At 39.7% G+C, this 27,438-nt stretch overlaps 1 protein-coding gene across 1 annotated transcript in view; it reads right to left on the bottom strand.

Annotated features, from left to right (window-relative positions):
• LOC126236076 (sodium-independent sulfate anion transporter-like) overlaps positions 1-27,438 on the bottom strand; it is a 169,290-nt gene that overhangs the window by 3,830 nt on the left and 138,022 nt on the right. Inside the window, exons 9-12 of the mRNA XM_049945136.1 lie at positions 25,340-25,480; positions 24,827-24,972; positions 21,323-21,487; positions 14,461-14,614 (exon numbers count right to left, since the gene is read on the bottom strand). Of these exons, the coding sequence (XP_049801093.1) occupies positions 14,461-14,614; positions 21,323-21,487; positions 24,827-24,972; positions 25,340-25,480 (606 nt within the window). The remainder of the gene's footprint in view (positions 1-14,460; positions 14,615-21,322; positions 21,488-24,826; positions 24,973-25,339; positions 25,481-27,438) is intronic.

Below are 27,438 nucleotides of genomic sequence, written 5' to 3'. Positions count from 1 at the left end.
GATGCTCCGAAAACTCCATTGGCAAATGCCACAACTGAGGCACTGTACATCACAGAGAGGTTTACTATTGAAATTTTGAGTCACTACTTTCTGGGAACAGTTGGACAACATATTACATCTGCCCACATATGTCCCATGACATGACTACTACAAGAAAATTCAAGAAATTGGAGCTAATACCAATAATCATTCTTCCCATGTGCCTTTCACAAGTGGAACGGGTAAGGGTAGGATCATGTAGGGCTATCAAAAATACCCTCCACCACACATCGTCAGGTGGCTTGCAGAGTACTGATTCAGATGTCATGAGGGTCCAAAACACTCAAGTACAGCTCAAGAAATGGTTGCACAAGTGTTCTATTTATGTTATCCTTTACACTGAGCTGCACTTCTCCCAATAAACTTAGGTCAACTATTCACCTCCCCTACTAGCATCCTTGCAAGCTTGTTCCATTTCATATCACCTTGCAAATTTATGCCAAGATATCACTGTGGCTGTGTGAAGCAGCACACCACTAATTCTGTATTTGAACACTATAGTATTGTCACTCATCTGAATTAACTTCAGTTTTCTACATCTGCAGCAAGCTGTCATTCATCACACAAAATAGAAAGTCATCTTATATCCTCCTACAATCACTCAATGACACTTACCTTCCCATATGCTAAGTATCACCAGCAGTCACAGATCATTGTTTCCTCTACCCGTCAGATCATTTATGCATACAGAGAACAAGAACAGTCTATACACTTCTTTGAGGCACCCCTGATGGTAGCCCTGTTTCTGATGAACACTCATCATCAAGGACAATGTACTGGGTTCTATTACATTTTTAAGCCACTCACATATCAGAAAACCTATTCTGTATGCCTGGACCTTCATTAACAGTCTGAGATGGGACACACGTAAATTGCTTTCTAGAAATTTTGAAATTTGAACACTGCCTCTTGCCCTTTATCCATAGGTCACAGGATATCATGTAAGTAAAGGGAAAGCTGAGTTTCACACGAGTGATGCTTGCCAAATCCATGATGATTTGTTGACAGAAGCTTTTCTGTCTCAAGGAAATTTATTATATTTGAACTTAGAATGTAAGAAAACATTTGCAGTAAACCTGTGTTAAGGATACTGGCATGTAATTTTATGGATCGATTCTTATACCCATCTTATATATGGGAGTCACCTACATATTTTCCATTCACTTGGGACTTTGCTCTGGGTGCGAGCTAAGTAAGAGGACAGTGCAGTAGTGCTCTCTGAAAATCCGGACTAGGATTCTATATAGTCCTGTCACTTAATTCGTTTTGTTTTCTTTCAGCTGTTTGTCTATGCCAAGGATGCCTACTTCTATGTCCTCCATATGGGAGTCTGTGCTATGGTCAGATGATGGTATGTCCTTATGATCCTCCTGCATGAATGATTTCTTAAATTAAAACTTCCATTTGCAGTCTTCTATTGCCACACCAAATTGGTTGATGATTGACTGGATAGAAAGCTTCATCCTGATTAATGACTTTACACAGTTTCAGAGTTTTCCTTTAGCTTTTTAGCGAAGTCTTTCATTAAAGTTTGACAGTGGAAGACGTTGTATGCTTTGCATATCAATCTCTTGATAGATACACAAATTTCTACTAACTTTTGCATGTTGACTTTTCCATGTTGTTTTTGACAACCAAGTTAGCAACAATCTCTGTTTCCTCAGTATTTTCTGAATTTTGTTATTTAAATACGGTAGGTCTTTTCTGACCTTAGTCCACTTACATGGCATATACTTTTCTAGAACATGATTTACAATCACTTTAAACTTTGCTCATAAATCCTGTAGGTTCACCATATTGGAACCAAATGATGTCCATTCATTGTCTTAGTAGGATGCTTATTTACTCTATCCAGCATAAATACTCTTCAGTTCACTAAGTAATCTGGCCAGTTGTCAAGCACTGAATCATATGTTGCTGGCTACCAATCTCTTCAGCTGAACTTTTCACACCTTATTTCAGTGAATAATATCTGTAATTGAAATGTTTTAAACTCTGAAATACTAGATATCTGAAATACCTAAAATGCCTATAATTACTTAATAAAATGTTTGTGTGTCTATCGACCTGCCAGCGCTTTCGTTCGGTAAGTCACATCATCTTTGTTTTTAATAGAGGGAAACATTCCACGTGGGAAAAATATATCTAAAAACAAAGATGATGTGACTTACCGAACGAAAGCGCTGGCAGGTCGATAGACACACAAACAAACACAAACACACACACAAAATTCAAGCTTTCGCAACAAACTGTTGCCTCATCAGGAAAGAGGGAAGGAGAGGGAAAGACGAAAGGATGTGGGTTTTAGAGGAGAGGGTAAGGAGTCATTCCAATCCTGGGAGCGGAAAGACTTACCTTGGGGGAAAAAATGACGGGTATACACTCGCACACACACACATATCCATCCACACATATACAGACACAAGCAGACATCATCTTTGTTTTTAGAATATTTTTCCTACGTGGAATGTTTTCCTCTATTATAACTATATATATGTATATATGTAAAAACAAAGATGATGTGACTTACCAAATGAAAGTGCTGGCAGGTCGACAGACACACAAACAAACACAAACATACACACAAAATATCCATGGATATGTGTGTGTGTGCGAGTGTATACCCGTCATTTTTTCCCCCTAAGGTAAGTCTTTCCGCTCCCGGGATTGGAATGACTCCTTACCCTCTCCCTTAAAACCCACATCCTTTCGTCTTTCCCTCTCCTTCCCTCTTTCCTGATGAGGCAACAGTTTGTTGCGAAAGCTTGAATTTTGTGTGTATGTTTGTGTTTGTTTGTGTGTCTGTCGACCTGTCAGCACTTTCATTTGGTAAGTCATATATATATATATATATATATATATATATATATATATATATATATATAAAATAGAGGGAAACATTCCACGTGGGAAAAAATATATCTAAAAACAAAGATGATGTGACTTACCAAACGAAAGAGCTGGCAGGTCGATAGACACACAAACACAAACATACACACAAAATTCTAGCTTTCGCAACCAATGGTTGCTTCGTCAGGAAAGAGGGAAGGAGAGGGAAAGACGAAAGGATGTGGGTTTTAAGAGAGAGGGTAAGGAGTCATTCCAATCCCGGGAGTGGAAAGACTTACCTTAGGGGGAAAAAAGGACGGGTATACACTCGCGCACACACACATATCCATCCACACATATACAGACACAAGCAGACATATTCAAAGACAAAGAGTTTGGGCAGAGATGTCAGTCAAGGCGGAAGTGCAGAGGCAAAGATGTTGTTGAATGACAGGTGAGGTATGAGTGGCGGCAACTTGAAATTAGCGGAGATTGAGGCCTGGTGGGTAACAGGAAGAGAGGATATATTGAAGAGGAAGTTCCCATCTCCGGAGTTCAGATAGGTTGGTGTTAGTGGGAAGTATCCAGATAACCCGGACGGTGTAACACTGTGCCAAGATGTGCTGGCCATGCACCAAGGCATGTTTAGCCACAGAATGATCCTCATTACCAACAAACACTGTCTGCCTGTGTCCATTCATGCAAATGGACAGTTTGTTGCTGGTCATTCCCACATAGAATGCGTCACAGTGTAGGCAGGTCAGTTGGTAAATCACGTGGGTGCTTTCACACGTGGCTCTGCCTCTGATCGTGTACTCCTTCCGGGTTACAGGACTGGAGTAGGTGGTGGTGGGCGGGTGCGTGGCACAGGTTTTACACCGGGGGCGGTTACAAGGGTAGGAGCCAGAGGGTAGGGAAGGTGGTTTGGGGATTTCGTAGGGATGAACTAACAGGTTACGAAGGTTAGGTGGACGGCGGAAAGACACTCTTGGTGGAGTGGGGAGGATTTCATGAAGGATGGATCTCATTTCAGGGCAGGATTTGAGGAAGTCGTGTCCCTCCTGGAGAGCCACATTCAGAGTCTGGTCCAGTACCGGAAAGTATCCTGTCACAAGTGGGGCACTTTTGTAGTTCTTCTGTGGGAGGTTCTGGGTTTGAGGGGATGAGGAAGTGGCTCTGGTTATTTGCTTCTGTACCAGGTCGGGAGGGTAGTTGCGAGATGCGAAAGCTGTTGTCAGGTTGTTGGTGTAATGGTTCAGGAATTCCAGACTGGAGCAGATTCGTTTGCCACAAAGACCTAGGCTGTAGGGAAGGGACCGTTTGATGTGGAATGGGTGGCAGCTGTCATAATGGAGGTACTGTTGCTTCTTGTTCGGTTTGATGTGGACGGACGTGTGAAGCTGGCCATTGGACAGATGGAGGTCAACGTCAAGAAAAGTGGCGTGGGATTTGGAGTAGGACCAGGTGAATCTGATGGAACCAAAGGAGTTGAAGTTGGAGAGGAAATTCTGGAGTTCTTCTTCACTGTGAGTCCAGATCATGAAGATGTCATCAATAAATCTGTACCAAACTTTGGGTTGGCAGGCCTGGGTAACCAAGAAGGCTTCCTCTAAGCGACCCATGAATAGGTTGGCGTACGAGGGAGCCATCCTGGTACCCATGGCTGTTCCCTTTAATTATTGGTATGTCTGGCCTTCAAAAGTGAAGAAGTCCTCTGGCTCCTACCCTTGTAACCGCCCCCGGTGTAAAACCTGTCCCACGCACCCTCCCACCACCACCTACTCCAGTCCTGTAACACGGAAGGTGTACACGATCAGAGGCAGAGCCACGTGTGAAAGCACCCACGTGATTTACCAACTGACATATATATGAGGGCAGCATGGAGGGTAAAAATCGTAGATGGAGACCAAGAGATGAATACACTAAGCAGATTCAGAAGGATGTAGGTTGCAGTAGGTACTGGGAGATGAAGGAGCTTGCACAGGATAGATTAGCTTGGAGAGCTGCATCAAACCAGTCTCACGACTGAAGACCACAACAACAACAACTTAATATTATTCCAGTTAGCAAAGGTTGTTGACATACTATAATTACAACCATGTTTGAAACTAAACAATAATCCAAAATCAAATAAATTGGAAAGAATCTGAAATTACAATAGCACCCCCGCCGGCGAAACATTGCACTTGACAGTTCGCTTTTTGTCTAGTTAGGTTGGCTATACTGTAATAGCGATGTTGCAACAGCAGCCTCTATACACACAGCAGACGACACAGTTTCCCGTCCCGTCTCGTAAATGCAAGCGATTGAGCATTTACAGTGTATATAAAAACTCGTTTTTAGTTGTACTACAATGATAGGAAGTAAACAACCGTATAATAACGCATATAAAAGCACAACGATGCGCACCCTTTCGATAACGGAGCAAAGAAATACAAAAAACAAGCACCTGACGACTGGTACTTTAAAATCAATAATGTACGTAGTTTACAAAATAAATAAATAACCAATATTAGTAATTTTTCACTCACCAATTTACAGCGATAATGGCGCAATTCCATCCAGCTCGTCATCGTCACTGTTGTCCGATTCATCGCCAAAACCGTCTTCATCGTCGTCATCAGCAAGACAAATCATTAATTGTTCATGGCCACTGATAATGCCTTCTATTGTCTGTGCTGCTCGTATAAGCTTCTCGACGTGCTCTACTTTTTTTCTCCATGAGGCTGCATCCACAGTCACAAGAGCTTCACGCAACAGCTTTTCCACCTCTGTTATTGTAAAGGACTTGTTGTTGTTCCTTACATACATTTTTACATCACTCCATATTAACTAAATAGGGTTGAAATGGCAGTGATATGGTGGCAGCCTTATTACAGTATGACCCTGCTCCTTGGCAATTTCGTCTACTACGTATGTAGGTGTCGTAGGCTTATTTTCTTTAACAAGAGAATATAACAGAACCTTTGTCATACTCATATCCGCTGCAATATTTCGAGCCTGTAACCACTGCACCATAACTTCTTTCCGATCATTTGTGGTTGGGGCTTTGTTCTGTATCACCGAATGATATGGAGCATTGTCCATTACAATTGTTGTAGGGACAAGAAATTGTTTTAAAAGGTTCCTGAACCACTCAACAAATCGTGTGTGATCCATATCTTCATGGTAATCACCAGTCTTTTTTGATCTAAAAACTAAAAGTGCGTCAGGAACAAAACCACTGGAGGAGCCTGCATGGACCACAATTAATCTAGCTCCTCTTCCCGTCGGCTGATGGCCGCTACTGCTGGGTGTGTTATCCGTCCAACATTTACTGACAGCTTCCCCGGCATTAACCCACGTTTCGTCTAGCCAAATTATGGAATGAATGTCTCTGCCCACAATTTTGTGCAAGAAAATGCTACGAGCGGTAACAATATGTGCCCTCTCTAACAGTACTTTGCGTCCGTCTAGCGTTTTGTAACGGAAACCCATATTTTTTAGCACAATTTTTAGTGATGTTTTACCACCCCTGAAGAGTTCACTTTCTTTTAAAGAGATTAATAACTTAGCTACAGTCGGATACTCTTTTCTGCTGTAGTAAGCATAAACATGCCTACGAATTGCATCAGTCTGGAAAGAATCCGAATCTGTGATAGGACTAGGCCGCTTTTTCTTCTTTCCCGGGGTTGATAAAAATGTATTATTTGATCCAGACAGCTCGGAATCATTACGGCTCACTTCAGTATCTTCCAAGTTTTGTAGTAATACTCCCTTACTTACTACGGTTCTTGCACTAATACCAAGAGTTTTCGACGTACGTTCCACCACTTTGTCGGCAGGAATTGATGGCTGTCCATGAATGCTTACGTAGTTTTTCTCCTGCTCGTAAAACTCACGAGTTCTGCGTAGCAACTCCAGTGCCTGGCTGTTTAGCGGCACCCCTCGACGCAAAGGATTGTCACTTGGTGAACGAAGTCTTTTCGGTGGCATTTTCCAAGTATGTACACTCACAACGTAACAAAAGTCACAACGATATAGCACACAGTACAACGAAAACACGCGGTAAACAACATACAATTCACGTTGTATACACATTCACCAAACAAAGCCGGCAACGCGGGAACTTTGACGTCACAGCACGTGAGTAACAGCAGTGCTCACTGCGCTGTGATTGGCTGGCGCCCTACGCTGAACGCCTAGCGCCTATCGTTCTTCACTTGTTACTCTGTTACGCTGCCAACTTCATACGCAAACGTCAAGTGCAATGTTTCAGCGGCCCGGGTATAGTCTGGTAATGATCATAATGCTTAATCAACATTCTGAATTACTAAAAAACAGAAATAGACATACATTCAAGAATGCCAAATTTTCAAAATCATTTCTATATCACATCACAAAGCTTAGGAGACAGAATATCCAGAATAGATTTCTACTTTAAAATCTCAATTTGACTAAAGAATTTTGATACAAATTCTGAGCCCAAATTACCTCAACTCAAAAGAGCAAAAACTATAAATTATATCTTTGCATAAAAGAATGATTACATAAATACTGAAATAGTTCATGAAAACCATCAATAACACATACATTTTTTAAATATTGTGCTTTTAATGGCCTGCATAAGAAAGAAAAATATAAATGTTATCATTTACTTTATATAGCCAGTAATTCAGCAATTATGAGACATTTTGACTCAATAAGAAAAGACAATCATTTCTTGATCTGGCGAGTAATTCAACAATTAAGAGACATAATGACTTGACAAGAGAGACACTGTTTATGTGCTGATGACCAGACATACTTGTAAAGGGCTCTTGTGTATTAAATCATTGCACAATAGTAGCACTGATTGTGGAATGTTTTCTCTATGAGAGTTAATTTTTCATCCAGATTAATAAATTAATCTCTGCAGACAAACTGAATGGCCAGTATTTTTATTTCTAGCAATACAGGTACTGTTAAAAGATATCTGCACAGAATACATGATGACTCTGGAAAGAAAAACCTGCAACGCAATTTCAACTAGGAGAATACCGACACAAGATAAATAATGCTATTGAATTGTTTGGTTATTCTCGAAATTACTGAGTTTATTGTGCTAACTTCACATATAACGTGACTGCACTTATAGACTCTAAACGGGATCCATCTTTTCAATATATATTCCATGCCTCATTAATTGTGGTGGAGCTTTCTACTTCAGGTTTCATCCAGCTCACAGTTCTCAGAATAATTTAAGCATGACAAGTTTCCTGGAAGACAGTAAATTCAGGAACTTTTTTACCAATGCTTTGGCAATTTACTCTTAAAATGTTGATAAACCAATTGTCATTACTGCATACACAGCCTGAGAAGGTAAATCCTTCCTACTCATCCCGTGCAGTAAGTCTCATCTGACCTGTGGTTCTGGGTGACTTTCCCAAAATCTATCCCTTTTCCTAGACCTCTCCAGTCCTTTTCCTTCACCCCTCTTCTTTCCCCTTCAACCCTTGTGCCTGAAGAAGGAGGCACTGAATCTGAAAGCTTACCTAATTACAACCTTCTTTTATGTGTGTGTTCTGCCACCACTTGGTGGGTAGTTATTATCTGTAACTTACAATTCTCCCTCATTGTACCTCTATGAAGTAATTCTCTTCACAAACAAAAATCTTAAGGGGGGTAGGACGTCAAACGGGCCGACTTGGAGCAGGAGAGGCACCACAGGACATTTTAATTTCCACAGTCTATACTTTTACAAATAAATTCATAAAACTTTGTCAGCATGACCAGGAAGGATTCAGAATTCACGCTCATAGCAGTAGAAGTTCGAAAACATAACAAAGTAATTTTTTTTACATGTAAAATTTCATCAATTTTTTCACTTACTGATGGCAGCATTTGTTGCTATAGGTACACTTTTCTTCATAAGTAAGAGAGAGGGTTCAATGAATTTTGCACGGTATACAAACCATACTTAAAGGTGTATGAAACTCTACAATTTTCCAAATCTATTAAAAACTGTGGTAAAAATTGAGGTATTTAACTACAAAATTTGTGTTTTTTCTAAACATGAAGTTTAAAATACAACAGATCATTCGTTTTTTCATAAATTAAATAAATTCTAGAGTTTCATATACCTGTAAGTATGGTATGTATGCTGTGCAAAATTCATCGAAGAATCTCTGTAACTTATGAAGAAAAGTGTACGTATAGCAACAAATGCAGCCATTAGTAAGTGAAAAAATGATGAAATTTCACATGTAAAAACAATTATTTTGTTATGTTTTCGAACTTCCACTGCAATGAGTGTGAATCTTGAATCCTTCCTGGTTATGAATTTATTTGTAAAAGTATAGACACTGGAAATTAAAATGTCCTGTGATGCCTCTCCTGCTCCAAGTCGGCCCGTTTGACGTCCTACCCCTCTTAAACTGTTTCTTCAAAATAGCTTGCAGCACTGGTATGAAACTAGGAACAAAGAAAGTTTCATGCTTCCTACACGAATGTGATGAATGGCATATTTGCCTTGTCACACAGATACTGCAATATATGGGAATAAATATATGCAACACATTAAATGACAAAAATTTTCGAAAGGTTGAAACTGTATTATCATTTACAAGAAAATTGTGGAGGTCTCTGATACAGAAATACTATTACTCTGCTGAGGAATTTTTAATAGTGAACTGATCATTTGAGGATGATAAAAAATCTAATTCAGACTCCGGAGTTCTATGATAACTAATATTGCATTCCATGTGTAATCTATTCTAGTTACAAGCTGACAAGTCTCCTGTACACTAAATTAATAATTTAACTTGTATGTTAAATGACGATAAAATTCTGTAATTTCGCCTCCATCTTCATTGGCTTACATATGCGTGAGATATAGAAAAAACATACACGCACATGCCGCATTTTAACAGTTCCATAGATAAGATAAAAATGTTCTTTTATGATCATTTTACATTCAAAAATTAAATGTAGAATGCAGTCAAACAACAATGCCCAGTAGTTAGAAGAAAACACAGGTTCCACCAGCCTACAAGAAGGGTAGTAGAAGTGTCCCGCAAAACTACTGTCCAGTATCTTTGACATCAATTTGTTGTATAATCTAAGATCATATTTTCAGCCCTAACATAAAGAGGTATCTCTAACAGAATGACTTCTTCCATGCCATCCAGCACAGGTTACAAAAACTCCAATCCTGTGAAACCCAACTTGTATTTTTTTTACTTGACATATTGAAAGCCTTGGATCGATGGAGACAGATAGTTGCAGTATTCCTCAATTTCCAAAAAAACATTTGACTCACTACCACATCTATGCTTATTATCAAAAGTATGGTTGTATGGAGCATTAAGTGAGAATTTTGACTATACTGAGGATTTTTTGGTACAGAGGAAACAACAAGTTATCTTGGATGGATAGCCTTCAACAGAAGCAGAAGTAATTTTGGATGTGCCTCAGGGAAGTGTGTTGGGACTTCTGCTGTTCATGTTACAGATAATGCTAATAGCAACGTCAGATTTTTTGCAGATGATACTGTCTGAAAAAAGCTGCACAAATATTTAGCAAGATCTTAACAAGATGTCAAGGTGGAGCAAAGACTGGCAACATGCTTTAAATGTTCAGAAAAATATAAAATTGTGCACTCCACAAAAAAAAAAAAAAAAAAAAAAAAGTATTATCATATAACAATAAAATCAATGAGTTGGAATCAGTCAACTTATACAAATACCTGGGTGTGACATTTTGCAGGGATATGAAATGGAATGATCACCTATGCTCAGTTGTGAGTAAAGCAGGTGCAGACTTCAGTTTATGGGTGGACTACTAGGGAAATGCAAACAGTCTAGAAAAAAGACTGCTTACAAACCAAGCATGTGAGCCATCACAGAATATTGCTCAAGTGTGTGGGAACTGTACGAAATAGGATTAGCAGGGGATATTGAACATATACAGAGAAGGGCAGTATGAATGGACACAGGTCTGTTTGACCAGTGGGAGTGTGTCACAGAGATGTCGAAGAAACTAAACTGGCAGACTTTCGACAAGAGTTGTAAACTATCCCAAAAGAGCCTACTTACAAAGTTCCAAGAAGCAAATAATGACTTTTAGGAATATACGAGGGCTATCCACAAAGTACATTACGTTTTCGTTTGTATCCGTTAGGGGCGGGGCTAGCGGGGCTATCTTGGTGTCATGGCATTCCGCCGCTCAGTCAGCATCCTGCCGTGCTGGTGAGAAGTTCGTGCTGTACTCCGTTGAGTTACCATGACAGTTTGAAATGTCAGCGTTAATTGAAAATGCCACGAAGTGTGAAGTGCGTGCTGTAATAAGGTTTCTGACTGCAAAAAACTGTACACCGATATAAATCTATTGGCAGCTTTGTGAAGTGTATGGGGACAACATAATCACTGAAGGTGGAGTGCGTCAATGGGTCATAAAATTTAAAAATGGCCGAACTAATGTTCACGACGAAGAGTGAAGTGGAAGACCCAGCATAGTGACTGCTGAACTTGTCGAAAAAGTTGATGCCGTGGTACGTGAAAACCGTAATTTCACAATAACGGAACTCTCTATGAGTTTTCCACAAATTTCATGAAGTTTGTTGCATGAAATCATTACCGAAAAGCTTGGTTACCACAAGTTTTGTGCAAGATGGATACCAAAAATCTTGACAGAGATTCGCAAAAATCAGCGAATGGCTGCAACGTTAACATTTTTGGACGCTTACGAGAAAGATGGCGACTCATTACTAGATCGCATCGTTACTGGTGGTGAAACATGGGTTAAGCATGTGAACTGCGAGACAAAATTGCAGTCAATGCAGTGGGGGCACACAAATTCCCCCCAAAAACCCAAGAAATGCATGCAGACAATGTCGGCAAGGAAGGTGATGGCGACTGTCTTTTGGGACAGAAAAGGTGTGATTTTTGTGGATATCCTGGAAAGAGGCAGTACAATAAACTCTCAAAGGTATTGCCAAACTCTGCACAACCTCAGAAGAGCAATACAAAACAAGCGCAGGGGAAAGTTGGGCTCAAAGATCTTGCTGATTCACGACAATGCCCGGGTCCACACGGCAAATGCCACTCGTGAAGTTCTTGAATCTTTTAAGTGGGAGTTGTTTCCTCATCCGCTGTACAGTCCCAACCTGGCACCGAGCGACTTCCACTTATTCCCAGCAATGAGGAAGTGGTCGGCTATGCAGCGTTTTGATGACGACGCACAGCTTCAAGAAGAGGTAACCACGTGGTTGAAGGAGCAGGCGGCAGAATTTTACGATGAAGGAATTTCCAAGCTCGTCCATCGCATCATTTAAGTGTGGCTTTAATCTGTATATAATAAAAAAAATTTCCAATACTTTATTTATTTTTAGTTCCAAAACGTAATGTACTTTGTGGATAGCCCTCATACAACAACCCACTACGATACCCCCAAAGTGATCATGAGAACAACATTACATTAATTATACCACATGTGGAGGCATTTAATCAATCATTCTTCCTGTGTTTCTTACATGAATGGAATGAGAGAAAAGACCTAATAACTCTTACAGAGGGAGGTACTTTCTGTCATGTAGTTCACAGTGGTTTGCAGAGTATAGATGTAGATCTTTGAAACATGTATTATTAGTAGCATAAAATTAGGTATGTAGTGTCCAGAAAGGATCTTTTGCTCTACTGCAGAAAGTGTGCTGTTTATAAACCTCCTGACATAGCACTCCCCTCTTGTGTCAGTACCTCCCAGGACTGGAGCAGGTGAATCACGTTCTCTGGCAGGGTTTCGATTACCTCTCATCATGCCCTGAAATGAGGAATATCCTACCAGCTATCCTTGGCACCCCTCCCAAATGGTATCCTGATGTCCACAAAACCTATATAATATCCTTGTCCATCCATACTCCAATCCTGCTCTCAATCCCTTGCCTCATGGCTCATATCCCTGCAATAGATCTAGTTGTAAGATCTGTCCCACACATCCTCCCACTATGACCTATATTAGTCTGGTCACAGGCATCACCTATCACATAAAAGATAGGGCTACCTGTGAAAGCAATCATGTGATCTACAAACTAAGCTGCAACCACTGTGTTGCTTTCTTCATGGACATGAAAACCAACAAGCTCTCTGTCCTCATGAATGGCAACTGACAAACTGTGGTCAAGAGGCTACTGGACCAGTCAGTTGCTGAACATGCTGCCAAACATAATGAGCTTTACTTCAGTGACTGCTTTACAGCCTGCACCATCCATGTCCTTCCTACCAACACCAATTTTTCCGAAGTGCTCAAGTGGCAACTATCCTTGCAATATATCCTACATTCCCATAACGCACTGGCTTCAATCTTCCCTAGTGCCTGTCGTTCACTCACCTATCTCCTTCCTGGATCCCACTCCTACACAGCCTCCTATTCCACCAATGCACCTAGTAGTATTTTTCCCCTCCTGTACTTCTTTCCTTCCCCCCCACCCCCCACCCCAGTCTCAAACCACAAGACTGCACCTAGCAGCCCGACCGCAAGCTGCACTAATCCTCTCCCACCCCTACCTTGATATCCCTTGTCCTTCCTGCCTCAGCCTCCTCCTTGCCGCATAACCCACAGATTGCTTCTCCCATTGCATGCAGTTGCTCACAGTCTGGCCTCAGTTACCAGAGAGAGTGATCATATGTGTGTGAGTTGTGCTTGCATGAATGTGTGTGTTTTCTACTTTAGCAGAAGGCCTTTTGGCCAAAAGCTCAAATACATAGCAAGCTTTTTGTTGTGCCTCTCTGTGACTCAACATCTCCTCTACGTAGTGAGTAGCAATCTATCTTTTTCATTATATTGTTGCTTAAAGACTAGTCCAGTTGTGTCATTACAATTCTATATTTTAAGTGAGTTAATTCTAGCCCATTTGCTTGTTCATTACTGTAATGGGGCTTAGTTGTTGGGTAAATGATATCGTAGAAAAGGGGGGGTGGGGGTGGAGTAAAGCAAGACTGCTGGGATGTAGTTCATAAGCTTGCTGGACTCTATGATAAAACTCCATTGTAATAGGAGGAAAACATGATAAATAAGCTCCCACAGTATTTGATAAATGGTAACTTATGACTTGTAACTCTCTGTCAAAATAGTTAGATGCATGCCACCAATAAGTGCACAACTGATGGCAGAGCAATGCCGTATGGGTAAATTATTGGTTGATACAGTCATCCTGGGAGTTTGTTCCAGTCTGTTTGCTACTTGACAGACCTAATGGAGTAGCAGAAGTGTTTTCTGTCACATTTACTGAACCTATAATTAAGAAGTCTAGGCTGTCTGCTTATAAAATACTTCTCACGTTTATGTAATTGTGACATGATAGAAATACTGAAAAATCTCCTTCATTACCTATACTTCACAATCATTTCAAAAGAGAAACATTTTACTGGGAGCCAATTGTGAAGCAGAATTTCAGAAATTAATTTATTGAACATCATCATATGTTACTTTATGAAGGATTGCAGCTCTAGCTATGGATACCATATTAGGAGTGGTAGTAACCCTAAACTATATGATATCTGTAGGTGAAATCATTAAAATTTCTAAATATCAGTTAATCTATCAAAAAAGCAAAAATTGATTAGAATTTTTTCTTACCACGAATAAGACTATCCAGTTCATCTTCTTGGTCGTACACAATGAAGTCCTTTGGACGCAGACCACTGAACATGTTGACTATACTTGGCTTCAGATTGAAGAAGAAGAGAGGTTGACGTCTTACTGAGAAGTCATGTGTTAGACATTCAACAACCTGAAAACAATGGCTTCACTCATCACAAATGTAATTTAAAGTTATTTACATGTAAATGTTCTCTCTTGTTATCTACTGATTATTATAACCTTTATTATCCTGGTGCAAAAGGTAACAATGAATTTTTTATGGAATTAGCAATTCTTGATCATAATTTTTGTTGTAGGTTTTCAAAGAAAATATGTAGAAATGCGAGACTGAAAATTTGAATTCATTGGCAGGAATTATTCATTACAATGCTGAAATGAGTATAAATACTAGCATCACAATAAATTAGGGATGTCATTGAATTTTAAAAAGGAGCAGTAATTTAAAAATGAGAAATGTGGAATCGCTGGTATATAAAACATACTCTGGAATTCATACATAGATTATTAGAGGTGACTCACAACTCATGAGTCACATATCTATTATTATGACAGATATTCAAATTCTGAAAGTGGGAGGGGTAAAATACAGGTAGCGAAAGGCTATTTACAATTTGTACAGAAACCAGATGGCAGTTATATGAGTTGAGGGGCATGAAAGGGAAGCAGTGATTGAGAAGGGAGTGAAACAGGGTTGTAGCCTTTCCCCAATGTTATTCAATCAGTATATTGAGCAAGCAGTAAAAAAAAACAAAAGAAAAATTTGGAGTAGGTATTAAAATCCATGGAGAAGAAATAAAAATCTGAGGTTTGTCGATGACATTGTAATTCTGTCAGAGACAGAAAAGGACCTAGAAGAGCAGTTGAATGGAAGGGACAGAGTCTTGAAAAAAGGACATAAGATCAACAAAATCAAAAAAGGATAGTGGAATGTAGTTGAATTAAATTAGGTGATGCTGAGGGTACTAGATTAGGAAATTAGACACTTACAAGTAGTTAATGAGTTTTGCTATTTGGGGAGTAAAATAATTGATGATCATAAAAGTAGAGAGGATATAAAATGCAGACTATAGCAAGGAAAACATTTCTGAAGAACAGGAATTTGTTAACATTAGATTTAAGTGTCAGGAAGTCTTTTCTGAAAGTATTTTCGTGGAGTGTACACATGTATGGAAGTGAAACATGGACAATAAACAGTTTAGACTAGAAGATAATAGAAGCTTTTGAGATGTGGTGCTACAGGAGAATGCTGAAGATTAGATAGGTAGATCACATAACTAATGGGGAGGTACTGAATAGAATTGGGGAGAAGAGGAATTTGTGGCACAGCTTGACTAGAAGAAAGGATCGGTTGGTAGGACACATTCTGAGGTATCAAGGGATCACCAATTTAGTACTGGCGGGAATCGCGGAGAGTAAAAATTGTAGAGGGAGACTAAGAGATGAATAAAGTAAGCAGATTCAGAAGGGTGTAGGTTGCAGTAGTTATTCAAAGATTAAGAGGCTTGCACATGATAGAGTAGCATGGAGAGCTGCATCAAATCAGTCTCTGGACTGAAGACCACAACAACAACATATCAAGTGTTAACAATGTTGACCCTTGAACAATGATACATGCTCTAAGCTATGAAAGTAGATATAAAAGTAGCTGTGGGGTGTGAAATAACCTGAGTGGGAAACAGAAATTGTAAGTCCAAAAGTAGATATAAATCTTTGTATACAAGCATAGAAACCATTACCTTATTACGCAATCTGTAATGTGTCAAAACTGTTTACAGCAGCTTTATATCAATGATATTCTGCATTAATCTTCTGTATTCAGATACGACAGCTGTGAAAGCCATCATTTGATGACTACAAGTAAAAAGAAACTTAAGTAAGTATATAAATGTTTGACGTGACTACGGTTCGGAAATAAAGTAATGAGACTAGATTTTTACAAGATTTTTATGCCATGTAAATAACTAATTACATCTTTTACTTTCTTAACAGACTTACAACACTTTGAATTCACTGCTATAACAGAGCTGGAACTCAAAAACTAGAGTTGCTGTTGATAGGTACATTATGACTGTTTCAAAGTTCTCTACTGTCCTGAAATGGTGTACTTCCATGTGACTTTTCAGTTCCAACAAGACAATAATATTCCAGAGATGAAGGTTTCAGGAATAAGGTGTCTGAAGAGCTACAGAAGTGTATATGTGTGTACTTGGGTGTTCAAAAATGATAGATACAACAATTTTTTGTATTCACAGCACAGATTTACTATATTATTTTACAGGTATTCCCCTGCAAATGTCTATGAACTTTTGCAGTCACTCTGGCAGCTTCTGCATTTCCATAGCAAACCATTATTTTGGCTACCCAGATACCACTGGTGGATAACTGCATGAAATTCATCATTGGTGGTGATCTTCTTACCCAGTGTGATCTCTTCCATTGTGTTGAATAGGGCATAGTTGCTAGGACTCAGATTTGGCGAATGTGGTGTATGTGGCAGCACAATAAACTCTGGTTTGCTATGGTCTAGCAATTGTCATGTGGCTGCCCACTGCTGTTTTGGAGTAGAATACCACAGCCCATTTTCTGTGGTGGCATTGTTGAATTCGTTGGTAGTGAACCACAGTACCAAGCACTTTTGAGGGTCATTTTGACAGAGAGTCAATACACCAGCAGTATAGCTTCCCAATCCCAGAACACAGTTGCCATTTGTTTCTACATGACTAGTCCTGGCTGTGACTACTTGAGATTAGGATCCCAGCAAGCTTCTGCTCCACAGACTAGCATTTCTTTTCTGGAGTCTGGTGGAATATCCATGACCCATTGATGGTGACCAGATGCTCAAAGAACTCCACAGGATCTGCACTGTACTGTTATACTGTTGGCATATCTCTGCAAACTTCTGTTTGTGCACAATGGTAAGGGAATCAGGCATCCATTGTGCACACACCTTCTTCATCTTCAAATCCTTATGAATGACGGCATGGAGTGTTCCCCTTGAGAGACCTGTTGCCTTCTCTAGTTCATCAATTGTGATTTGCCTGTGCCCCATTATCAAGTCACTGACACACTGGACATTGTTTAGTTTGCATGCAGTTGGTGAGTGCCCAGTGCTTTCATGATTTTCAGCACAATCCCTGCTGTCTCTGAATTCAAATAACCATTAAAACTTGGTTCTGCAACTTGATGCTGTTTTCCTGTGTGTGGTTCCTAACCCTTTGTAGATGTCTTTCCGCCACTGCCCGTGCTTGTCTGCTTTCATGTTGTCATATCAGTGCCACCAGTCTATTCACCAAACTGCTATGTTGTATTTCATATGGCTACCGAACACTTGAACAGTATTCTAGAATATGTCACACAAATGTTTTGTAAACAACCACCTTCATCTACATTCACGTGACAACGCTACATTTCACACTTATGTGATTGGGAAAGGATTCATAGAACTGCTTTTAGACTATTTCCCTCTGTTCCACTCTCGAACAGCATGCTTGAAAAATGAACATTTAAGTCACTCAGAAGAGAAAGTAGGTGACTGAAATTTCATGAAAATATCTGGCCACAATGGAAAATGCCTTTGTTTTAATCTTGCCACACAGACTCGTGCATCATGCCTGTGACAATCTCTCTCCTATTTCATGGTTCTCTGTCAATCCTAAATGATAAAAACTGCATACTGTGCAGAAATACTCCAGAAGATCAGGGACAAGTACAATGTAGACAGTGTCTTTGGTAGAGTTCATGCACCTTTTAAGTGTTGAGCCAATAAAACTCAGTCTTTGGTTCACCTTCTCATCTTGTCTTTTGTAGACTGACTGCATTTTCATAGTATCCTAGTTGTGAAAGGAAGTCTACCACCTGCTTTACCTACAGGCAAGCCAATTTGATCATTCCTGCAAGCAGGGGAGAGCCAACCAATACTGAATGAAATAAATACTTATAAAATTGCTTAACAGAGAGTGCTGTGGGATGGGGCACATTGCCCTCATGCAGCAATTACTTTGGTATCATTCTTGGTGTTATATTAGTGGCCCTTCAACAGGTACTGATATACACTCCTGGAAATGGAAAAAAGAACACATTGACACCAGTGTGTCAGACCCACCATACTTGCTCCGGACACTGCGAGAGGGCTGTACAAGCAATGATCACACGCACGGCACAGCGGACACACCAGGAACCGCGGTGTTGGCCGTCGAATGGCGCTAGCTGCGCAGCATTTGTGCACCGCCGCCGTCAGTGTCAGCCAGTTTGCCGTGGCATACGGAGCTCCATCGCAGTCTTTAACACTGGTAGCATGCCGCGACAGCGTGGATGTGAACCGTATGTGCAGTTGACGGACTTTGAGCGAGGGCGTATAGTGGGCATGCGGGAGGCCGGGTGGACGTACCGCCGAATTTCTCAACACGTGGGGCGTGAGGTCTCCACAGTACATCGATGTTGTCGCCAGTGGTCGGCGGAAGGTGCACATGCCCGTCGACCTGGGACAGGACCGCAGCGACGCACGGATGCACGCCAAGACCGTAGGATCCTACGCAGTGCCGTAGGGGACCGCACCGCCACTTCCCAGCAAATTAGGGACACTGTTGCTCCTGGGGTATCGGCGAGGACCATTCGCAACCATCTCCATGAAGCTGGGCTACGGTCCCGCACACCGTTAGGCCGTCTTCCGCTCATGCCCCAACATCGTGCAGCCCGCCTCCAGTGGTGTCGCGACAGGCGTGAATGGAGGGACGAATGGAGACGTGTCGTCTTCAGCGATGAGAGTCGCTTCTGCCTTGGTGCCAATGATGGTCGTATGTGTGTTTGGCGCCGTGCAGGTGAGCGCCACAATCAGGACTGCATACGACCGAGGCACACAGGGCCAACACCCGGCATCATGGTGTGGGGAGTGATCTCCTACACTGGCCGTACACCACTGGTGATCGTCGAGGGGACACTGAATAGTGCACGGTACATCCAAACCGTCATCGAACCCATTGTTCTACCATTCCTAGACCGGCAAGGGAACTTGCTGTTTCAACAGGACAATGCACGTCCGCATGTATCCCGTGCCACCCAACGTGCTCTAGAAGGTGTAAGTCAACTACCCTGGCCAGCAAGATCTCCGGATCTGTCCCCCATTGAGCATGTTTGGGTCTGGATGAAGCGTCGTCTCACGCGGTCTGCACGTCCAGCACGAACGCTGGTCCAACTGAGGCGCCAGGTGGAAATGGCATGGCAAGCCGTTCCACAGGACTACATCCAGCATCTCTACGATCGTCTCCATGGGAGAATAGCAGCCTGCATTGCTGCGAAAGGTGGATATACACTGTACTAGTGCCGACATTGTGCATGCTCTGTTGCCTGTGTCTATGTGCCTGTGGTTCTGTCAGTGTGATCATGTGATGTATCTGACCCCAGGAATGTGTCAATAAAGTTTCCCCTTCCTGGGACAATGAATTCACGGTGTTCTTATTTCAATTTCCAGGAGTGTATAATAGTAAAATTACTGATTTACCATCTGTCCTTGAGGCACAAATACTTTTTATTTTCTCTTGTCTATCAAATAGTAGATTAACAATGTAGGAAAAGACAGACTGCTACATACTGTAAAGAAGACACGTCAAGCTGCAGACAGACACAATTAAAAGACAGTTACATAAGGCTTTTGGCCACAGCCATCATCAGTAAAAGAGAGACACACACCATTCACACAAACAACCACACCTCATGCACATACCACTGCCAACTCCAGCATCTTGGGCCAGAATGCAACTATCAAGTGAGAGCCAGCAGCAATCTGGAGCGGGTGGGGGAGGGGAAGAAGTAGTAATGTACAGCAGGGGAGAGAGACAAATGCTGTCTGGTGGAGTCCGCAGGGACTAGAATGCTAACAGGTGCAGTGTCAGGAGGTTGTGGGACAGGGAGGTGGGGAAAAAAGGAGAGGAGCAGGGAAAGACAGGCATATTGCATTGGCAGAGGGCTGCAAATAAACAGGGTGGGAGGTGGCAATGGGGAGGAGATGATAAGACAAGTGAGTGGAAACTGTTGGGTGGAGGGAGTAGGGACAATATGTTACCGTAGGTCAAAGCCGGGATAATTATGGGAGTTGAGAATGTGTAGTTGGGATATCTCCCATCTGCACAGTTCAGAAAAGCTGGTGGGGGAAGAATGGATCCAGATGGCTCAAGTAGTGAAGCAGCCATTGAAATCTAGTGTGTTGTGCTCAGCCACTTTTGCCACAGGGTGGTCTACATTTCTCTTGCTTGTATGAATGGTGTGTGTCTCTCTTTTACTGATAATGGCTGTGGCCAAAAGCTTTATGTAACTGTATTTTAATTGTGCCTGTCTACAACTTGGTATGTCTTCTTTACAGTAAGTAGCACTCTGTCTTTTCCTACATTGTAAATAGAAGATCAGTATGAACAATTATTTTCTCATTCTCACTTTTGTAGTCTTTGCGCCTAATAGTGAATTCTGGGCTCTGACACTTTGTTTCCACAATGCATTGCAAAAATCCACATTATTTCGCCAGTACTGATAAATTCCATAAAAGAGAATCATTTTCAATTCACCACAAGAGTCTGGCATTTGCCTCTTTGTTCCCAAGAGAGGTCTTTCAGAACAGTTTTTGCATTGGCTTTTTGCTATCCATTTCATTTAGAAAAATCTGGTGAGTGGCGGTGTAAGTTTATTTTACTTGTTTTTCAATTATTCTTACTGTTGACTCTTAGCTGCAGTCAAAGATATGCTCACAGTCTTACTATATGGTATACTGTACTATCAGTCATATTATTACATTCAGAGATCTCACATTCTGGAAAAAGGGTACTAAATACAAAACTACTAAATAATTTACCTTGGCAGCTGTGTAATCTGCTTTAAATACATGAGTGCAGTTAATGACAACTGGCATGTCATTCCTCATGCTGTGCTTCATCACCAAATTGCGTACATAATCAACTGATGGGAAGATCAAGCACCTGTCAGGAGTTATTTCCAAATATTCCACGCCTTCCAGTGTCTGTAACAAAAGTTTAACTGAAATTAACTGTCCATCATTCTTCATCAGTTACTTGGTTTCTTTGTTCAAAAATTGTTCTTAAATGAATAAAGAAAAGATATCCTGACATATGACTATTATAAATGGTATTATATGAATCTATGTTGAAATACTTCAGATAGACAAATAATCTGTTTAATGGAATACAATGGTATGTGGCAACAACACATCAGACATGCAAAAAAGATGTGTGCCTCAAGCAATCTCTTATTGTGATTTTTAATTGTGTGTCTTGAGTTATTTTTCACATCTGCTCTACACGTTTCTTATCCCTACTTTTCCACAGTAGTTAAGACAGATGGAATCATGGGTTCTAGATTAGGGGATAGCTAAAATACATACATACATACTATTCTAACAGCATGTAATGTGATCCACAACAGTTCTTAGAACACTCTTGTAAACAGTAAACAAAAATAGATAAATTACAGACACTTTTTATAAGAAATAAAAACATCAGTTTTTAAGTTTTCTTTTCTTTTTATTTGCTTCCAGTTAACTATATTAATTTACTGCCTTTTAGGCACACACAGGGAACAGGAGAATAATGTTAGGTAAAGGTATTGTACGAAAGCAGTTTCTCATGTCTGGTATTCTATGTAATTAATACTCTGATACTGCCCACTTCCCTGGAGGTTCTTCTTTATGAAAATACCAACAAAATATGACATCTGAATGAATCAATAAACTGAAAAGTTGAGATTCACCCTAAGAGTTTCTGTCTCTAGAACTACTGTCCCCTATTACTTTGGTAAGTAGACAGTTTTATCTGTTTTTATGTGGCCAGAGCATTACATTACCAGTGCTTTCTTTACTTCACTAGGTTTGACAAATCCTATAATTAAGATAATCTTTATGGGTGTGGAGTGACTGGTGTTACGCATTAAAGACAGAGAAACAAATAAACCATTGTAAAATATTATGCTATTAATCATACAATACTGTAAAGTATGGATGACAAGAGAGGTAACAACTTATAAGAGGGTCAGTTTGGATTAAGGAGAGAGAAGGTAATCAGAGAAACCATTGGATGCATGTTGACAGAAAGTATGATGAAGTCAATAGGAAGAAATATGTATGTTTCATAACTTAATAAAGTGCTGTAAGGGAAATGGAAGGCAATGTTTAAAATATTGTAGAAAATACGAACAGAATGGAACAATAGGAGATTAGTAGGGAATTATTTGTAAGAGACAGGACAATGGTAGGAGGAGGAAATAGATAAAATGGCTATCAAGAGAAAGTGTGAGATGAAGCTATTAAATATCTCCACCCCTTTTAACACCTATGGTGAAAGACTAGTGGACATAGCCTTCACTAGTATAGCTACAATAAAAGTGGAGAGGAAATGAAAGTGATTAAATATGTGAGATCAAGGGGTCACAGAGAGTGAAGATCATCAGATAATTTTGGAGTGAATAGTAAAATGATATATGAATAAAAAGCCTTTAGAAAAATATGACACTTTCTTACAAAAGCAATAAGAAACAACATAAAAAAGTGATTTGCAAGATTCTTTATTTGGGGTGCAGTTACAATGGCTCAGAACCTTGGACAATAAGGAAGAAAGATGAGAGATATTTGTAAAGCTTTGAAATCTTGCAATGAAGAAGAGTAGAGAAAATTAAATGGGCACAAGCAATAAGAAATGCTGATGAATTTGAGAAAGTGAAGGAAACTAGAACTCTACTGGAGGATATTAGAAAGAGAAAATCAAACCAGATTGAACACATTCAAAGGAAAAATTATTGTCAGCAAATTCTTGTTAAAGCAAAAGTAGACAGAAAAAGAAGCAGAGGCAGGAGAAGTTTTGGCATATTGAAAGATCTGAGGAAATGAATACCTTACCAAAGTCTTATAGAAACAACTAGGGGAGACACATCATTGAGAGAAAAGTTCAGTTGAAACCCACAATTTGACCACTTTAAGTATGGTAACTTTCTTTTACTTATTCAGGCTAAATTTAGTAAAATTAATATGATAGGTGCTACCTAGAAAAATACTGCCATTTCAGTTATATTAAATAACTGCTGTTCATGTCGTAATAGTAGCCTAACATTTACATGACTACACATATTTATCAATGAACAGCAGTTACTAACATACCATACATAGAAAACGTTGTCAACAATGAAAATTTCTATTTTTTATGCAGCTAACAAGAACCTTCAGCCTTGATTCTCAAAGTCAATTAACTTGTAGAACGAGTAGTAAACAAGGACTCCTGTAATTTTCTATGGAACTTATAGATATACCAAGTTTCTAACTTTCTATCTGATGGAAGCCTCTTGAAGGCATTTGCAACAGAACACAAAATCCCATTCTGTGCTCTGTGTTAGATGAGGAGGCAAAGTCTACATTGAAACAATTTTTTGTGTTTTACTTTCTGTGAATCATACATATCTTACATTGACTTTTATTGTTAGCTACAAATATAATTAAAGAGTAAATAAAATTGGAAGTGAGAATAAGAATTTCCAGTTGTTTGAAGAGGCTTCTGTAAGATATTCAATGATACATTGGTCACTTATGCTTACCAAATATATACTACGACTGTGTGTAGGTAATACGCACGATTATGAAAAACATGACAATGTCATGTGCGAGGAAATATCATAACACTTCCATTATTTGATACTAAAGTGAATTTTCCTCATTCTTAATGATGAAGCAATGTATCCATACAGTAAATAAGAAGACTGTCTCATGGTAGTTAACTATATTTCTCTTTTGTTATTTCATGTGCCTGTGAGTTTTTCAAGGTGCGCAGAAAGATGATATGGTTACCATATTATTATCTACATATTTCTTAACTAGTTTAGATTCAACAATGGAAAATCCAGGATGGAATATAACAATATTATGAAAAGGATAGTTACTACTCACAATATAGTGGAGATGCCTCAGTCGCAGATACGCGCAACAAAAAGGCAGTCAGAAGATGAGCTTTTGGCCAAGAAGGCCTTCATCAGAGATAAAACATCCATACACACACTCATGCAAACACAACTCACACATAATTGCAGTCTCTGGCTGCTGAGGCTCATTTCTGACAGTCTTTTTGTTGTGCATATCTGCAACTGAGCATCTCCGCTACATGGTGAGTAGCTACTATCCTTTTCATAATATTGTTAACTGGTTTAGAAGATGGGACACAGCTTGTCCATTTCATAGCATAAGATACCTATATGTAATGCATTAAAACAAGTAAAATGTTAATTCAGGTATCCAAGTACAAATTTTTGCTGTTAAAGTTACATTGTCAACAAATGGAGAAAGCACTGAAAGTACAGTACTTACTGTGTTGGTTTCAATTCTTATTTTTGGTCTTGCAATATTGAAGAGAACAAACAGAATATTCACTCCAATGCCAACAACGATTCCCAGTTCTAGTTGCAGCACCAAGCAGGCAATAAAGGTAGCAAAGCCAGGGATGAGGTCCTGTTCTGAAAAGCCCATCAAGTATAACAGCTTCTGATAAAATTATGCCAGTTACATATAGGTAGAAAACATTCTACTTACTAAGCAACAGCAGAGGTTCAGACATTCCACTTATATAATGTAACACTGACAGTGTTGAATGTATTTGTACGTAACAGACTAGTATTCATCTTGTGAAGACATAAAAAGAGGCAATATGAAGAGAAGACTGGAAAATTACACACAGACAGAGAGAGAGAGAGAGAGAGAGAGAGAGAGAGAGAGAGAGAGAGAGAGAGAGACCTATGTATTCTATAACAAATACTAACACTTATGTTACGTTCTAACACCTATATACTAGTATAATCAGCAATACTGCACCATGACACTTACTGCTCGTCTTCCAGATAGGAACAACAACATGCAGCTCTACCATAAATATTACTGCAGCAATAATAATAGCTGCAAGGCTTGCTTTTGGTATGAAGTAGAAATACTGGGTAAAAAAGAGCAGTGATAGAATCACCAAAAGTCCTGTAAGTAGTAAATAGTATTAGTTAAACACATAACCTTTTTCTGTAATGTAGCACAAAATGCTTCTCAAAAGATTCTGAGTGAGCAGATTAATTTTACTTCAGCAGTTATTTGTGTGTAATTATAGTAATCTCCATACTGAAGAACAAATTTGGAACTTGTACAATGAGAAATACTTACACACTTTTTTCTTTTTTCTAGTGGCTCTGAGCAATGAAACTAATGAATGTTCTATATATTGATTCTCATTGCAAATTTTCAAGTGTAATTTGAATTATATGGTTTTCTATAGTTTTTCTCCAGTTGGTGGTCATGAAAGACAATGAAGAGTTATGCAATTTCAAACTCCATCATACCCACTGTAATGTAATATCCAAAGGTTTTCCTGCCCTTTAACTGTATTTCTTTTTCTTTTCTTCTTTTTTTTTCAGTCAGCAAACAGCACACACAATATTTAAGAAGAATTCCAGTTGTAAAGTAACATGACTAGAAAAAGCACATAGATATTCTAAAGCAACATAACACAATGAATGCCTTAGTGCTGAGTATATGCTTCATCATTCCAAATAACTGTACAATATAGGACAGGGTTTATTGAGCCCTGCAAGACATGTGATGTGGTTTCATTATATAATTCAACAACAAACATTCTGTGCCACATGGTGGCTATGAGAATTGAATACTAGTATCCTACATAAATTTGGAGATTTGTTGCAATATCAGGCAATATCATTACAATATTATGAAAAGGATAGTTGCTACTTACCATATAGCAGAGATGCTGAGTCACAGGCAAATGGAAGGATTCAAAATATTTTACTAGGGAAAGATAGATACTGCCACAGGAAAAATAAAGAGGCTTTTTTAGAGAAAAAAGAAGCAGTTGTACAAATGTCAAGAGTCCAGATGGAAAAAAGTACTAAGCAAAGAAGGGAAAGTTAAAAGCTAGAACAAGTACTTAGAGAGAGTATACAATGGGAAGAGGATGTAGATGAAAATGAGATCAGATATATGATAATGCGAGAAGAATTTGACAAAGCACTGAAAGACTTAAGTCATAATAAGGCCCCTGGATTAGAAGACATTATGTCAGAACTACTGCTAGCCTAGGGAGAGCCAACCATGACAAAACTGTTAGTTAAGCTGCAACCAATGTGCTGCATTCTATGTGAGCATGACAACCAACAAGCTGTCTATCCACATAAATTGCCACTGACAAACTGTGGACAAGAAACAGCTGGACCACCCTGTTGCTGAGCACACTGCCCAACAATACATTCTTCATGTCAGTGACTGCTTCACAGCCTGTGCCATCTAGTTCCTTCTTACCAACACCAGCTTTTCTGAACTACACAGGTAGGAACTCTCCCTGGAACATGTCCTACATTCTCGTAAACCTCCTAGTCTCAGACTTCATTAGAGATTGTCTTTACCTATCTAGTTCCTTCCTTGTTCCCATTCAAGTACTGTACAGCCTCTATTCCACCAACACACCCAGTCCTTTTACTTCTCTCCTTTTCCATTCCTCCACCTCCACCCCCACCCCCACCATTATACTTTACCATCTCCCACCCCTACCCTGCTATCCCTCTCCCTCTCGCATCAGTCTCCTCCTTATCCCCATCACCCACCTGCCTCTATCATCATCCACCGCTGATCACAGCTTCAGCTGCCAGAGACCGTGGCCACATGTGCTTGTGTTGTGTGTGTTTTATCTCTTTTTGACAAGGCATTGTTGGCTGAAAGATCACTTTCTGACAGTCTTTTTCTTACACCTATCTGTGACTCAGCATCTCCGCTATTTGGTGAGTAGCAACCATCCTTTCCATGTACTATTAAATTCCATCCTGGATTTTCCATTGTTTGATTTTGCCTGAAGGCAAATTATTAGGTAGCTCAAGAAGTACCCTTGGCATTCTGAAAGATATTCAATTTAAACTTTTAATCATGCCATAGTC

Source organism: Schistocerca nitens, chromosome 2, assembly GCF_023898315.1.
Source record: "Schistocerca nitens isolate TAMUIC-IGC-003100 chromosome 2, iqSchNite1.1, whole genome shotgun sequence".
In the NCBI taxonomy this organism is placed as follows: domain Eukaryota; kingdom Metazoa; phylum Arthropoda; class Insecta; order Orthoptera; family Acrididae; genus Schistocerca; species Schistocerca nitens.
Note: the sequence above shows the minus strand (reverse complement) of the source record. Positions and strands in the feature narration are given on the sequence as shown.